This window comes from Cynocephalus volans, chromosome 2 (assembly GCF_027409185.1).
Source record: "Cynocephalus volans isolate mCynVol1 chromosome 2, mCynVol1.pri, whole genome shotgun sequence".
Taxonomy (NCBI): Eukaryota; Metazoa; Chordata; class Mammalia; order Dermoptera; family Cynocephalidae; genus Cynocephalus; species Cynocephalus volans.
This window is the reverse complement of record NC_084461.1, coordinates 194,413,209-194,429,973: the sequence shown is the minus strand read 5'-3', so window position 1 is coordinate 194,429,973 and position 16,765 is coordinate 194,413,209. Positions and strand designations below refer to the sequence as shown.

The 16,765-nt window shown below is 43.5% G+C and overlaps 1 protein-coding gene across 1 annotated transcript in view; it reads left to right on the top strand.

Moving 5' to 3' along the window:
* The window catches only part of KSR2 (kinase suppressor of ras 2), a 418,923-nt gene that overhangs the window by 144,899 nt on the left and 257,259 nt on the right, over positions 1 to 16,765 (top strand). Inside the window, exon 4 of the mRNA XM_063087289.1 lies at positions 14,676 to 15,186. Within this exon, the coding sequence (XP_062943359.1) occupies positions 14,676 to 15,186 (511 nt within the window). The remainder of the gene's footprint in view (positions 1 to 14,675; positions 15,187 to 16,765) is intronic.

The window sequence follows — 16,765 nt, the reverse complement described above, 5'->3', positions numbered from 1 at the left end:
TGTTTAGTGTCTGTCTCTTCTAGATTTGTGCTAGACATTATATGTCCAAAACAAAGATCATGCTAACCATGCATGTTGTTTAAAAATGTCCAGTGGTTACATTAAAAAAAACAAACAAACATAAAACACCCAACTGATATTAATTTTTTATTGTAGTAAAATATACATAACACTTTAACTGCTTTTAAGTGTCCAATTCAGTGGCATTAAATACATTGACAGTGTTGTGTACTACTCACTACCAGTCATCTCTAGAACTTTTTCATCATCCCAAACAGAAACTCTGTACCCATTAAGTAATCCTAGCCCCTGGTAGCCTCTGTTCTACCTCTGTCTTTAAATTTGCCTATGCTACATACCTTATATAAGTGGAAATGTACAATATTTGTCCTTTTGTGTCTGGCTTATTTCACTTAGCGTAGCATTTTCAAGGTTCATTCATGTTGTAGCATGTGTCAGAATTTCGTTTTTAAGGCTTAAGTAATAATCCATTGTATTGATAGACTGCATTCTGTTTACCCACTCATCCATTGATGGACACTTGGGTGGTTTCCACTTTTTGGCTGTTGTGAATAGTGCTGCTGTGAACGCTGGTGTAAAGGTATTTGCTTGAGTCCCTGCTTTCAATACTTTTGAGTGTATATGTAGGAATAGAATTGCTGGATCATTCTTTGGGATATATACTTAGGAGTGGAATTGCTAATTGGTAATTCTATGTTTAACCTTTTGAGGAACAACATTAATTTCTATAATATATTTAATTTAACCCAATATTTCCAAAATATTGCAACTTTAACACATCAATATAAAAATTATTAATGAGCTGTACTACCTCTTTTTCCCATGGTAAATCTATGTAATCCAGTGGGTAGGGTCTAAATTCTGGGTGGATGGAAAAGTTATCTGTCTTCAGATTGAAATGCCTTGTACATAAGTAGGTGTCTAATCAAAAGATGCATGAACAAATTCTGCCGGGGGAGGTGAACAGAATTACTACTAACTAACAATAGCAACAATAGTAACGTTAACAGCAGGCAGACTATTATATTAGCTAGGTGCTTATTCTCATTAAGTCTCTGAACCACTCAAAGAAGGTGGTATTTTTTATTATTCCCTTTATAGATGCACAAACTGTGGTTCAGAGAGGTTAAGCAATTCACCCCAGGTAGCACAGCTGGTAAGTGGTGGAGCTGAGACTCAAGCCCAGCTCACTGGCCTTGCTGGGTTCTGCATCCTATGGCAAGGAGTTATGGGGGCAGATACTAAAACTAGATGTCTTGGAAAAGCCTCCTGGTGCCTGTGGATGTGTCTGCCTTAGCTTAGAGGGGTTAAAAAAGATAATAACAGTCTACCCAACACCTTTCCCCTGGAAGTGTCCACATTTCTCTCTGCCTTTGGGTCAAGACGTGGATAACCTGAATCAATTGACCTCCCATCACACACGCTCTGAAGATTTCACAAGTGCTGTCTCTGTAGAGAGAAACTGGGAGAGAAACCCTGGATCTGCACAGTGGAAAAGACAAAGGGTTTTGGAAAACCTGCTCCCCAGGTCAGTTGTCTGGGGATAAAAATAGGGTGCCTTGCAGCACATAAGGTCACCTAATGCTGCTTTCAGCTTTCTTGAATTTGCCGACACAAGAGGTTATAAAACTAATGTTAATGTCTGTCACTCAAGGGAGGCTGAGTGATAGAGCAGCAGAGAGTTCTGGAATTAGAAGAGTCTCAGAGGTCATCCTTCTCCAATGTGGCTTCTCCCGATGTGGACTCTCCCCTGCAGTGTCCGTGGAGCTGGCCTGAGCTGAATGGGCCTCCCCAGCTTCTCACCTTCTCCTCTCTCCCTCCGAGGCCCATGGGGCAGCCCATCCTTCTACAGGGGCTGGATGGGGGCAGTGACACAGCTATTTCCCAGAGGGTGTAGAGCCAGAAGAGGCAGCAGCAAGATAAGGACAACTCTTTATCCCTTTTTTCTGGTCATCAGGCCTTCATTTCTTAAGACTTTATACATCCAGGATAGCCTTGGGCAGGAATGGAGTTTTGGCCATGGCAAGGCCTGTGCCACCTAATTTCTTGCCTGAATTGATGATGCATGGTGCGGATATTATTCATCATGGCAGCTTTAATTTATGAGTGTTCAAGAATTGATTCATTTGACAAATATTTATTGAAGCAACATATCATTGATTCCTCAAGACAAAAAATTTATATTTGTTTATTGCAAGGCACTGTGCTAGAGGCACCGGGTGATAAAGTGGTGAGAAAGGAGGGCTGGCCGATTAGCTCAGGAGGTTGGAGTGCAGTGTTACAGCACAGAGGTCAAGGGTTCAGATCCCCATACTGGTGAGTCATGAAAAAAAAAAAGAAAAGAAAAAGAATGTTAGTCCAGGACTTTCCAGCAAGGAAGAAGGAAGACAGACAAAAAACAAATAAACATTATTCGTGGATTCCATATTTGTGAATTCACCTACCTGCTAAAATGTATTTGTAGCCCCCAAATCAATACATGCACGTGCAGAGCGTTAAAAAATCTGAGTCTTCTGATGTGCAAGTTCCCAGCTGAGGTTGAACAGGGCAACGCTCAACTTTCTTGTTTCAGCCTCATAACATAAACAAGTGTCCTTTTTGCCATCTTAAGATTACTGTCACTTTTTCACTTTTTTGTGTGCTTTTTTTGTCATTGATGACTCTGCTGTATAAAATGGGCCCCAAGTGTAGTGCTGAATTGCTGTCTAATGTCCCGAGAAAACACATGTCAGAAATTCTTTGTTCAGATGTGGGCCGTGAGTTCAATGTTAACATTAAGTAAGGTGTCTTTAAACAGAAACACACATAAAACAAGGTTGTGTGTGGATCGGTGGACAAAAATGTTGTGACCAGGCTCGAGGAACCTACCCTCTCTCTCTCCTAGGAACAATGGTTCAGTATTTGCTAATTCAGTGTTTGCAGCAACTTTATAGAACACGACTACTGTGAATAATGAGAATCACCTGCATGACAAAACGATTCCACCCAGTGGTAAGGGCTCTGGGGACAATGAAACAGGAGGTGAGGGAGGAGGAGAGAGAGGAGCTGGGCTGGGGGTAGGCGGGGAAGCGTCCCCAAGGGGGTGGGTAGAAAATGACCTCAGCGCTGTGGGAGGGGCGGGGCAGAGCTGAGCCCAAGCTGAGGTGGAACCCAGGCATCTGGACGTCCAGTGCACTGCATTGTCCACTCTGCCCCAAAGTCCATATTAGGCTGTGCAGAGCTGCAGTGTGATGGTGACGGTCACTGTGGTTCAGAACCGTGATTCCAAGGAGCCTGTGATATCCGGCGTGGGATCCAGCTACCTCCAGCCATGTAGATGCGCTTGAAGTCAGTGTTGAATATGGTGTTCTGAGCACTTCCTCTATCCTTAATCCCCCCAGTCTGGACCCCTGTGAGTCTAGGTTGCAATGAATTCTTGCATGGCTTGTGTCAGACACCCTAATTGCAAGATTCCCTGGGAAGCACTTTATTGCGATATTTCCAGTATAGATTCTAACTGGTATTAACCAGGATGGGCTTTTTTCTGTTTAAAATGTCCAATGGACAGTGGCAATTGCTCTTTTCATACTGGAGATTGGACATAGCCCAGTCTCAATTCTAATAGTACTTGACAATTAAAGCACTCAATACCGTGAAACAATATTTACACAGTGGAGGGGAAACCATATGGGGTTTGGAGCTGGATGAACCTGGAACTATTTAGATGGGTGGACCTAGGGAAAATTCCTACTCCTCTCGGAGGCTCAGTTTTTCAATCTGAAAAATGGAGCTGATAATACATATGCCCCTGGGTGACTGTGATTATTAATTCAGATGTGCCATGTGTTGTGTAGCAACCACAGAATGAACTCTGTGGTCAGACGGTCAGGGTTCAAATCTTGGTTGGAATCTTGGTCTTGGGAAAATGACTCTACTTCTCCAAAGTGTTACTGTCCTTGCCAACCTTGTAGAGTTGTTGTGAGAATTAAATGAAACAAGGCATGAGGATGAGAAGAGATGGCACAGAAGCCTGGCCCATAGTAAGTGCTCAGTGAACATTAGCTATGGTCATTATTAAAGCACCTAGTGGGTGCTTTGTTAAATACCTGCTAGGATGTCAATAATAATAACAGTAATAATGATGATAATAATAAATAATGAAAAATAACAAGTATTGATGAGGATGTGGAGAAATCAGAACCCTTGTGAATTGCTGATGGGAGTATAAACTGGTGCAGCCAATGTGGAAAGCAGTTTGGTGGTTTCTTAGACAGTTAAACATAGAGTTACCACATGACCCAGCAATTCCACTCCTAAGTATATACCCTAAGTAATTGAAAATAGATGTCTAAATAAATACTTAGAAACATTCACAGCAGCACTATGCACAATTGCTGAAAGGTGGAAATAACCTAAATGTCCATCAACTGATGAATAGAAAAACAAAATGTGGTATATACATATCACTCAGCTATGAAATGCAGTGAAGTACTGATACATGCCACACTTGGATAAATCTTGAAAATGTTATGCAAAGGGAAAGAACCCGGACACAAATGACCATGTATTGTATGATTCCGGGATATCCAGAATAGGTAAATCCGTAGAGACAGAAAAGAGATTAGTAGTTGCCAGGGGCTGGGGAGGAGGTTTTCTTCTGGGCATGATGAAAATGTTTTGGAACTGGATAGAGGTGATGGTTACCCAGCATTGCAAATGTGCTAAATGCCACTGAATTCTATACTTTAAAATGGTTAATGTAAATTTCACCTTAATTTTTTTTTTTTTTTTTTTGAAGAGCTTTGTTAAGAGAGAAAAGCTACCGTAAAGTTAGTGAGTGAAGGTTAATCTTGCTAGATTTCCTGGTGGGGAATAAAATCATAAATGAGTTAGAGAGCAGGACCTAGGGGGCATTACTGGGTCAAAGCCCACGCTCTGCCCTGTCCCATCTCCCAGATGACCTGCACAGACTGGGGTCAGTGCATTTGTTTGGTTCTACTTGGGGACATCCTGTGGCGGGGCCAGTACCCAGTGGGACCCAGAGTTTGGCTGTAGGCCAAGCTCATTAATGAGGTCTTAGATTAAGATACTTGGTTGTGTTGAATTGCTTTGGCAATTGTGTGCTTTTCATTTGTCCTTATTCTCTTCTTTTTGCAAGTAGAAGCTCGAAAATTCTTCCTGGATTTCAGGTTTCACTTATTTCAGGGATTGTGGCTAAAATGGGTGTCATATTTGATTTCTGGAGGGTCAGAGGAGTTGTCCCCGGAGCTGACCTACAGGTCTGTGTAAAATGGCTCAGTTTTCAAGGGCTTTCTGGTTGGGTCTTTCATTTCCTCAGGGGTTTGGGAGGCTCTGGAGAAAGCATCAATGGTGAAGGGTATAGATCTGGAATGGAAACCCCAATCTACTATTTGCTAGCTGTGTGACCTAGAGCAACTCAGTCTCTCAAATAATTCTCCATTTTGCCCACTGTCAAATGAAGACAACAGCAGAATTTTATTTGTAGGGTCTTATGAGGATATCAGAGGTGATACATGTAAAACACTTAGAATAGTGTCTGGCACATAGTAACTGTTCAATAAATAGTAACTGTTAATTAGTATTATTAGTTATTAATAATAATTGTTACTGTTACTATTATTTGCTTTACCCGTCATTTCAGTCTAATATTTTCAACCAGTGTCTAAAAGTTCTGTTTCTTGCCGGGAAGTTAGGATTAAATTAAAACCCTCTCCCCTGCCTGTTTTTTTTTTTTTTTTTTTTTTGGTCTACTAATGACTTCATTTTAATATTTTCAGCCAGCATTGAAAAGTTCTGCTTCTTGCCAGAAAGTTACTAGGGTTAAACTAGCAAGTTCTTTGAAATAGTCACAAAAGTTACAAGCAGGTGATCCTGGGATGGTGGGTTCTCTGCTACTTCTGCCTCTGAAGGACTAAAGCATGCACACATTCTGACGCTGGCTCTGAAATTCAGACAAATTCTAAGCTGCACATTTGCCTGTTTATCACATTTTAATGGGAAGGGACAGAGAAGTTAGACACTTGCCTAGACTTTCTGAAAAATCATTTCCCTCCTTGAGAATCACTTTTATTTCACCTAATCCCTTATCAGAGAATGTCAAAAGAAAAAACCCCTGCACCTTGAAATGCCTTTAATCAATCCTCAGACCTTTCATTTCTTAAAACCTATTCCCTTCTCCCCACCCATTTCAAGACTTGAAATAAAATGATTTTCCAGAAACGGATGACAAGATAGCAGGGGTGACGATTAATAACCCTCAGAGCCCTTGCTACCACCACTCCTTCCCTATTTAAAATGAAAAATTACCTTTTTCCCTCAGACTTTATTAAAAAGAGGATCAAAAGAGAGAGAGAAAGTGTTGATATAATGCAGCCCATCAGTAAAACACTTCTGAAGCTTTGGCAGAGAGAAGTTGAATCCCTGTCAATTTAGCAGCTGGCAATTTGGTTAATGAAATGAGACTTTAGCTTCTTCATCCCCTAACTTCTGATTTTGAAATGTAGGGGTGGAAAGGCAGAGAATTTCATGGGGAAGAGAATTTGGCGGGGGGTAAAGCTTTTCTCTCTCTTCTTCTCTCTCAGACTTTGAAAAAACTTTAAGGAAGGAAGGGAAACTTGGGGCAACTCAGTGCTTCTTTGAACCCAGTGGAGTGTGTGTGTGTATGTGTGTGTGTGTGTGTGCGTGCGCGCGCGTGCGCGCATGTGTGTGTGTGTTTGGAGGAACTGTGGGTTATGGGGTGCAGTGCATGCCAGCTTAGCTGCAGGATGCTGTGTGATAAAGGGGGAAAGTGAAGGCATAGGTTACTACCAACTAGGGACTTAAGCCAAGTCCTATCACTTATCCAATACTCCTTGATAACATGGATCAATAATATCTGCCTTTCAGGGCAGGTAAGATAAATGCTGAATTCCCTAAACCTAGGTCTGGGAAGTGCCCTCCAAGTGCTGCTTGTATGTGATGACTCCCTGATCGGTACTCAGTAAATGTTGTTGACTCCTGGTTGAGGGCAGTATGAGTTTTTTAGGGCTGCTGTAATAAGGCCACCACAAAGTAGGTGCCTTAAAATAACGGAAATTTATTCTCATAGTTCTGGGGGCTTGAAGTCTGAAATCAAGGTGTCATCAGGGCCATGCTCCCTCTGAAGGCTCTAGGGGAGAACCCGTTCCATGCCTCTCCCCCAGCTTCTGGTGGTTGCTGGCAATCCTTGGCATGCCTTGGCTTGGGCCACATCACTCCAGTCTCTGCCTCCATCTTCCCATGTCCTTCTCCTCTATGTGTCCTCTCCTCTTCTTATAAGGATACCAGTGATTGGATTTAGGGTGCATCCTAATCCAGTATTAACTCATCTTAACTCGATTACATGTACAAAGACCATATTTGCAAATAAAGTATTGGGGGTTAGATTTTCAGCAGATCTTTTTAGGGAGACAACTGAAGCCACAGTGAAGGTCTTGGTGGCTTCTGATGCTCTGAGTTTGCTTTCTGTAGGGGATAGCACATGGCAAGAACATGGATAAGGACTGAATGATTTTTTATGCTGGCTCTGTGTCAGGCACAATGCACGGCACTTTTAATGTTTATCCTATTTAATTTTCAGTGGTATCATGTGAAATGGATGGTTTTATCCCATCTTACATGGACGTGTATACAACATTGGCTGTGTGCGAGCGATTAAGCTAAATACTCTACTTGCATGACATTATTTAATCCTCTTAACAATCCTAGGAAAAAGCTTTGTCGTTATCCCCATTTTACAGGTGAAGAAACTGAGTCACAGGAAAGGCAGGGACAAGTTAATGTCCAAGTGTCATCTTGCAAAGGTCAGGATGTCTTGTGCATCATAAAAACTCCTACTTCCTTGCTTGATATTTATTTAGGAGGATTAATTATGGTCATTTCGGTTCAGAAAGCAAGTCTTTCAAATGCAGAGGTATCTCTTCTCCTTCTGAGGGAATCGGTAACATGCTCAGAACCCCCCCCCCCCCGCTTCCTGTCCTGTGTGTAATTCAGGGTTGTGGGAGGTCTGCTGTGAAGATTTAGAGATCAGACAGGAGAGGAGACAGAGGTGAATGAGATTAAGTCATGTCATGTCTTTGTAAAAAAAAAAAAAAAAGAAAGAAAGAAAGAAAAGAAAAGAGAAAGTAAAAATCTAAGATGGGCCTGACACTGTCTTGGATAGGATCAGGAGATTTCAGAATTTCATGATCAATCTTTTCATGCTAGAAAAATCACTTCTTCTTGAAGAATGATTCCAGGGTTCCTGGGGAGGAGGGAGAAGGTGAGGTTCAGCTGCATCCCTGTCTTCTCCTCCTGGGTGTCCTGCAGGAACTGGTCACCTCTTCTGTGCTGTTTCCTTCTCCTGTTTCCTGCTGCTGCCATCAGTGCCACCAGCCACTGTGTGATCCAGTCTAGCAACCAGGACATCAACCTGGGCTTAGTGTCTTGGTTGAGGGTACAGTGCAGTCCCATACCTCAACTGTCCTGCTTCCTGGCTGTGTGGCCTTGAGCATCTATCTAACCTCTCTGTGCCTCAGTTTCCTCATCTATAAAAGAGTAATTTTTGCCTACTTCATATGATGGTTGTGTGAATGTATACTTTTTACTTGGACATTCTCAATAAATGTTAGCTGTTTTTTCTCTTTCTCCCCTTATGTCCACTCAGTCCACCTCTTTTCATCTCCACTGCAACAATCCCACGCTACATCCTCATCATCTTCCATACAGATGCCTCCTGGAGCCTCAGGCTGGGTTCCTTCTGCTAGACTGGCCCTGTCCAATCCTTTCTCCATACCATGGTCAGAGACATCTTTCCACAGTGCTCAGCTGATTGTGTCCCTCCCCTACACACACAGGGATCCTATTGAGCAACCAAGACAAATGCCCACACACCCTGTGCACCAAGGTTTCTTGCATGGCTTTAATGGCACAGGGACAGGAGGAGTGGCAGGTATATGGCCCCCCATTGCCCTTTGCACTCTGGGCTGGCACACTGGACTGCAGGAGGACTCGATGGCAAACCCCGGAAAGGGACCCATCCATTGGGCTGTGTGGCTTTTAAGCTGTGTGATCAAGGAAGCACTAGCCCCTCCCTGGTGTGATCAGGGGCTGGCCTACAACAGTGATATCATGGGCAGAACCTTGGCCTCCAGCCCCAATCTACTTCTTAGCATTTGCCTGCTGGGAGAGCCAGCTTTGTCCTTGTCATGAACAGGGGTTTGGGGCCCAAGCCCTGTGGATAGAGTATGCCCCAACAGAAACTTGTCTTCTACCCCGTCATCATTTATGGTTAGGGGTGTGCCAGCCCTTCTCTTGGCATGACTATGGGGCTGGGGTCCAAGCCTTGAGCTTGCAGCTGTATGACGTGGCAGAGCAGAGCTTCCACCCTGCTCATTGCTGGGTTTCACTGCCATAAGCCCTCCGCTGCCACAAGTTTCCAGTTCTGCAGGAGACCATGTCCCTCTTTGGGAGGCCAGCTGCAGGGGATCAGTCACATTAACCCTTACCCGTCAGCATCCCCTTCCACCTAGGAGAGCACATCCCCAGATGGTCTTTCCTTACCCCCCTTTCCTCCTCTTCCGCCCTGTTTCCTGGGAACTTCTCATTCTCATCCTCAAGGTGTGGGCTTGGGCGCCACCTCCTCCAGGGTGCCTTTCCCCACCTGTCCTCAGCCAGCAGGGTTCCCGTCCTTTGTGCCCGTACACTCCTCCACTCTCTCTGACATAGGATTCCATATTTGCTATTGTGAGTACTATCTGATTTATTTTATTGAAATGCATTTCACATAATGTAAAATCAACCATTTTAAAGTGAACAATTCAGTGGCATTTGGTGCATTCACATGTTGTGCAACCACCACCCCTAAATAGCTCCAAAATATTTTCATTGCCCCAAGGAAACCCGGCGCCTGTTGAACAGTTACCTCTATTCTCCTCCTCCCCCAGCCCCTGGCAACTGCCAGTCTGTGTTCTGTCTCTCTGGATTTGCCTACTCTGGACATTTCATGTAAATGGAGTCATACGATATATGACCTTTTGTGTCTGGCTTCTTTTACTTAGCATGTTTTTGAGGTTCATCCGCATTGTAGCCTGAATTAGTGCTTCATTCCTTTTCATGGCTGAATAATATCCCATCATACGGACATATCGCATTTTGTTTATCCATTCCTCAGTTGATCGACACTTGGGTTGGTTCCACCTTTTGGCCACTGTGAATAGTACTGCTGTGAACCATTTGTGTACAAGCATTTGAGTTCCTGCTTTTAATTCTTTGGGGGTCTACAGCTAGGAATGGAATTGCAGTGAGAGCTTATTTGATTGTTAACCTTTCCCACTAGACTGTGAGCATCTCGAGGGCAGGGAAGAGAAAGATACTCAACCGCAGGGGCTGGCACAGTAAATGCCTGGGGACAGATGGGATGAGCCACAAGACATCCCCAGTAGATGTTTCAGTCCATCCTCAACTGCCCAATTGTCTGCATCATCATGATGGTCCAGGCTCTGTCTGATACTTTGACTCACTTTATCTCATGAACTTGCCCCTCACTTCACTATGATATTTGCTCAAATGTCCGCTGCCACCTCCTCATCCTTTTCTGATTAAAGTAGCCCCAGCACCTTTTTCATCCTTATGCCCTGCTTTCTTTCCCTCTGCAGCATTTATTATCACTGACATATAATACATGATAAATTATATATGTCATCTATCTGTTCACCCCCTTTTCTTCTCTGATTCCCTACTCAGCATGTGAGCTCCACAATCACAGGGATTTTTGTCTGTTTTATTCATTGCTCTATCCTGGTGCCTAGAACAGTGCCTGGTAAATGAAAGGCTTTCAAGTATTTGTGAAATACATGCATGAATGAATTAACACATTTAATCCCCACTGCATTCTCCAATAAAGCAATAATTATTCCCATTTTATGAACCTCCAAACCGAGGCTCAGAGAGATTAAGTAACTTGCCCAAGGTCCCAGAGCTGGTCAGTGGTGGAACCAGAATTCTAAGTGAGGTCCCTCTGATTCCCAGTCCCGTACTGCTTCACTTTATTCAGTTTGGGTAACGGCTTATAGTGATAATGCCCAAAGTACTTATTTGTGGCTTCGTAGTGCAGTATATAATTAAGATACTTTAAAAAATAGATTTGATTTTTTAAGCATGTTTTACTTAGGCTAATATGACAATTAGTTTGTATTTCCTGAGCCAATACATCAATCCAGAGATTGCTGGGTGATGGAGAAACTGATCTTGGCCAGATTCCTGTTCTGTCCCCGACTCTCAGTTATTTAGCCACTCTGAACACCAGCTTCCTCACCGTACAAAGGATGATGATAGTAAAGCTCTCAGAACCAGTACATACTCTCTAAACAGGAGAGATTGACATATTACCATAGTATTGAAAGTTACAATAAAAGCAGCTCACACTTACGGAGCACCTACTGTGTGCTAAGAACTGTGCTAGGTACATTGCTTGTGTTATATCGTGTTTGATTCTCATGGTAGTGCCTGAGTTAGGTCCTATTATAGTCCCGTTTCACAGATGAGGAAGCTGAGGCTCAGAGAGGTTAGAGGAATGTCCAAGGCCACACAGCCAGTAAGTGGGGGAGCTTAGATTTGGAGTCCAAGTCGTCTGACCCTAGGGCTGACTCTTGTAGTCACTGGGCTAATGTGTGTGTGTAGATATTAGAGAGTAGGTATTGTAATGATGGCGACTTTGGTAGAATGCTCTGGCGAGTCTGGGGGTAGAGAAGAGGGAAACCCTGGTGAGAAATGAGCCCTTTTTCTAGCATCTATTCCTATTTGATTGATCCATGGTGGTCCATGGTCTTTGGCAAATGCAGGCCCCAGCTCTCTGTCACATCTGTATGTCTTGATAGTTGAGGTGGCTGAGATCCTGGGTTTGAATCCCAGCTGACAGTTACTGTCTCTCTTGTGACCTGGTGTTAGGCACATCTTCTTCTCTACATCCGTTTCCTTATCTATAAAATGGAGATCAAAATGGCCTTTTGCACACAGTACAAAAATTAATATGTAAAACAGTCCCAATATGAGAAGTGAAGAAAGCAGATGACAAACCATTAAATAAGGTGTTATGGCACTTTTTTTTTCTTTTTGGGTAAAATATATGCACAGAAAACTATCTGGAAGGCTCCACTACCAAATATTAGTAGGGGTGGCCAGGCTATAGAACAACATGCCTTTTTCCTTATCTGAATTTTCTAATTTTTCTGTAATGAATGTGTAATAGCAAAAGAAGTTATCTTAATTAAAAATGGGGCAGTGAGTCAGTGTTTATGAAAGCATTTTGTAAACTGTCAAGTGTGCTATCAATTAGCTCTTATTGTCATTATAGTAATTATTATTGTTATTGCTAGTCAGCTATGAGTTGCAATATCTTTCTATCCCAAATCTCCTTGCTTGGTCTGTCATGGGAGGACCCACATGATTACCTTCCTCCAGGTCCTGCCAGCTCTTCTTCCTCTGTTGACGCCCAGCTGGCCCCTCTCCATCTTTGCTGCCACCACCCCAGTTAAAGCTGGGATCATCTCTTTCATTATCCCTGTCCTACCCTTTAATTAATTGGGCTCCTCTTTCCCATCCAGCTGCCTGAGTGATCTTTGGGAAATGAACATTAGATGAAATGTCTCCCCTGCCTCAAAACTCTCAATGACTTCCCACTGAACTTCATGTAAAATCCAACATGCACCTTGGCCCATGGGCCTGGTGGTCTGTCCATCATGTGTCCTTTCAGCCTCTCCTTTAGCATGTCATCCATTGTCATTATACCTCAGAAACTTGTCTTCACAAAGGCACCCAAGAGAGGGACCTAGGAAAGCAACTGTCCTAATTTAGATGGCTTAGAAGCCCGTACATGTGGTATTGCTAGACCTTTCCGTGTTTGTGTTTCTTAGCGTGCAGGAGGAGAAAGGCTGTGAATTGTTGCCGGAGAGACTATCTTTAGACCAAACTTGCATTTGCGCTGTCAATATGGCAAATGAGTGGGAGATGTTAATACACTATTGGATTTGTTAATTTCTTTTTCTTTTTCTTTTTTTGCTTCAGCTTCTACTAGGGCTGAAAGTCTCAATTTATGTTCATGATGTTGGGGATTTTTTTTTAAAAGGTCTCTATTCTTTCTAATAAGCTGTTGGAAGACTTAAAAAAAAAAATCAGTCCTTTCTACCTCCAGGCCTTTGCCTTTGCTGTTTCCCCTGCCTGGTATGCTCTGTCCCTGGCTCTTGGCACAGCGATCCCCTTCTTGTCCTTCAGATGCCAGTGTAAATGTCACTTCCTTAAGAGGCCTTCCCTGATCACTCCACGAAAGTAACCTCCTCCTGTAGTCTTGTATTTTATTTTCATTTCTTAATTGAAATTTTAATTGAGATCATTGTAGATTCACAGGCAGTTATAAGAAATAATACAGACAAATCCCTTGTACACCTTGCCCAGTTTCTCCCAATGGTAACATTTTACAAAACTGTAGCACAATGTGTGTGTGTGTGTGTGTGTGTGTGTGTGTGTGTGTGTGTGTGTGTGTGTGTGTGTGTGTGTGTGTGTGTGTGTGTGTGATTAGTTGTATATAATTGTATCCCCTGGATGGGTTTATGTATCCACTACCACAGTCAAGACACTGGAGAGTTCCAACACTCCAGTATCCGGGATCCGGGATCCCTCGTGTTGCTCTTTGAAAGCTACACCCACTTCCCTCCTACCTTCTTGTCCCTCATCCCTAACGCCTAGCAGCCACCAACTTACCTCTATTTCTAAAATGTTATTATTTCAAAATTGTTATATAAATGAAGTCATACAGTAAATAACCTTTTGGGATTGACTTTTTTTGCTCAGCATAATTCTCTGCAGATTCACTCAGGTTGTTATGTGAATCAATACTTGGTTCCTTTTTATGGCTGAGCAGTAGTTCATGGTTTGTAAGTACCACAGTCTGCTTATCCATTTGCTGTTAACCGTACTCTTTTTATCCCATCATTCTGTTTATTTCCCTCCCAGTGCTAATAACCATCTGAAATCCCTCAGCGAGCATGTTTGCTTGCCTATCATGCTTTGGCAGAATGTAAGTCCAGAGCACCTGGACCTTGTCTGTGTGTTGCTGATGTGCCTTTTGAGTACACAGCAACTGTAGATCCAGCAGAAGTGGTCAGGGAGGGACCAGGGAGCACTTGACTGCTGCAGAATTCGTGTATCTCACATGGGGGGTTAGGTATTAAAATTGCCAAGTCAGGGAAAAGCTGTCCTTGAACATCCTTTAAATCACCTCAGAACTGCTAGAACTGGGACCTTTGGAAAGCTCAGAAGGCAAGAATTAACTTGTTTGCTTTTCTGTGGGCTCCCATGGGACAGTGGAAGGTAAGGCGGCTGAGTGGGGGAGAGGGTAACATGATCAGCAAAGGGATTTCATTCTCTTTTCCTAGCAGTCAAGTGGGTGTGGTTGGATTTATGTAAATGTGCACATGATATAACAAAGGTGCACGTTTATATATTTAGGTGTTTATGGCCTAATTGTGCATATGGAAAATGGTGCATATGATGCAATGGTCCATGTGATGTAATGGTGCATGTGATGCAGTGGTGCCCATGGTGTAACCCACCTGGCTTTCTCATGGCTTATCCGTTCTTTCTGCTCCTTTGTTCCAATTCAGGAGGCAACCTTTCCAAACAAGATTGGACCATCCAGTGGCCCACCACGGAGACGGGGAAGGAGAACAATCCCGTGTGCACCCCGGAGCCCACCCCGTGGATCCGCACCCACCTCTCCCAGAGCCCCAGGGTCCAGTCCAAGTGCGTCCAGCACTACTGTCACACCAGCCCCACTCCCGGGGCTCCCGTGTACACCCATGTGGACAGGCTCACCGTGGACGCCTATCCAGGCCTGTGCCCGCCACCACCAATGGAGTCTGGCCACCGTTCCCTGCCCCCCTCGCCCCGGCAGCGGCATACGGTCCGCACCCCTCCACGCACCCCCAATATCGTCACCGTCACCCCGCCGGGTACACCACCCATAAGGAGGAAGAACAAGCTGAAGCCCCCGGGGACTCCACCGCCCTCCTCCCGAAAGCTGATCCACTTGATCCCAGGGTTCACGGCACTGCATCGGAGCAAATCCCACGAGTTCCAGCTGGGCCACCGCGTGGATGAGGCTCACACGCCCAAGTGAGTGTGGTTCAGGGTGCCCCGGAGTGGAGGGGCCCTGGGCTGCAGGGCGCCACCTGGTGGCCAAGGAGGCGGGAATAGACTTGTATTTCCACTCTCGCTGAATGAAACATGGCTTTTCACTGAGGGTTCTGAGAAGATAAACAGAATAGGATTTTCCAGAAACTGTTTTATACTATTAATATTCTGGATTATGGGTTGGCAAACTATGGCTAAATCTGACCTGTGGCCTGTTTTTGTAAATAAAATGTCTTAGAACACGAACGTTTTCATTCTTTTATGCATTGTCGATGGCTGCTTTTGTGTGACAATGGCCAAGTTGAGTATGGCCTGCAAAGCTGAAAATACTTGCCATCTGGCCCTTTACGGGAAAAGTTTGTTGAGCCCTGCCTAGTGCTGCTGCTAGAAATAGGATATGAGCTATGCATTAACCTTAATTTTCTAGTAGCTACATTAAAAAGAATAAAAAGAAACAAGATATTAATTTTCATAATATGTATTTAACACAGTATGTCAAAATATTATCATGTCAACATAGAATCAATGTAAAATATTATTACCTAGATATTTAGCATTCTTGTTTCTATATGAAGTCTTTGAAATCCAGTGCGTGTTTGATACCTACAGCTCATCTCAGTGGAGGGAGGAAGGAAGTGTGACACATTGGGGGAATTGACAGAGGTCTCTGTGGCTAAGGGAGTAACACCATTTCCAATAACCTAAGGGTGGAAACAACCGCAGTGTCCACCAGCAGATGAATGGATACACAAAATATGGTCTATCCTTAGAATGCAATATTACTCAGCCTCAACAAGGAAGGAAATTCTGACACATGCTACAACATGCATGAACTCTTAAGATGTTATGCTAAGTGAAATAAGCCAGTCACAAAAGGACAAATTCTACATGATTCCACATATATGAGGTACTTAGAGTACTCAGATTCATAGAGTCAGAAAGTGGAATAGTGGTTGCCAGGAGTTGGGGGGAGGGAGAATGGGAAGTTATTATGTAATAGGAACAGAGTTTCAATTTGGGAAGATGAAAAAGTTCTGGACAAGGGTGGTGGTGATGGTTGCACAACAATACCAATGTACTTACTGTCACTGAACTGTACATCTAAAAATGGTTAAAATGGTAAATTTTATGTTATGTGTATTTTATTACAATAAAAAAAAAAAAAAGGTAGGCAGGATCCTGCAAGCCAGGGGTTGGCAAACTTTTTCTGTAAAGGGCTAAAGCGTAAATATTTTAGGTTTTCAGGCTGTCTGTTCTCTGTTGCGGTTACTCAAGTCTGCCATTGTAGCACACACACAGCCATGGACAATATGTAAACAAATGGGTGTGATTGTATTCCAATAAAACTTCACCTATCAAAACAGGTCCCTGGCCAGATTTGGCCCATGGGCTGTGGTTTGTGAAACTCTGTTGGAAGCCATGGTGTAGAGATTGATTTTCCATTCTAAGGACCTGTGAAGGCCCCAGAGAGATTTAAGTGAAGGACACGATTTTACAAAGGTCATTCCAGCTGTGGTGTGACAGCCAGCTTGGGGACACAGAACACATCTTTGGGACCTCA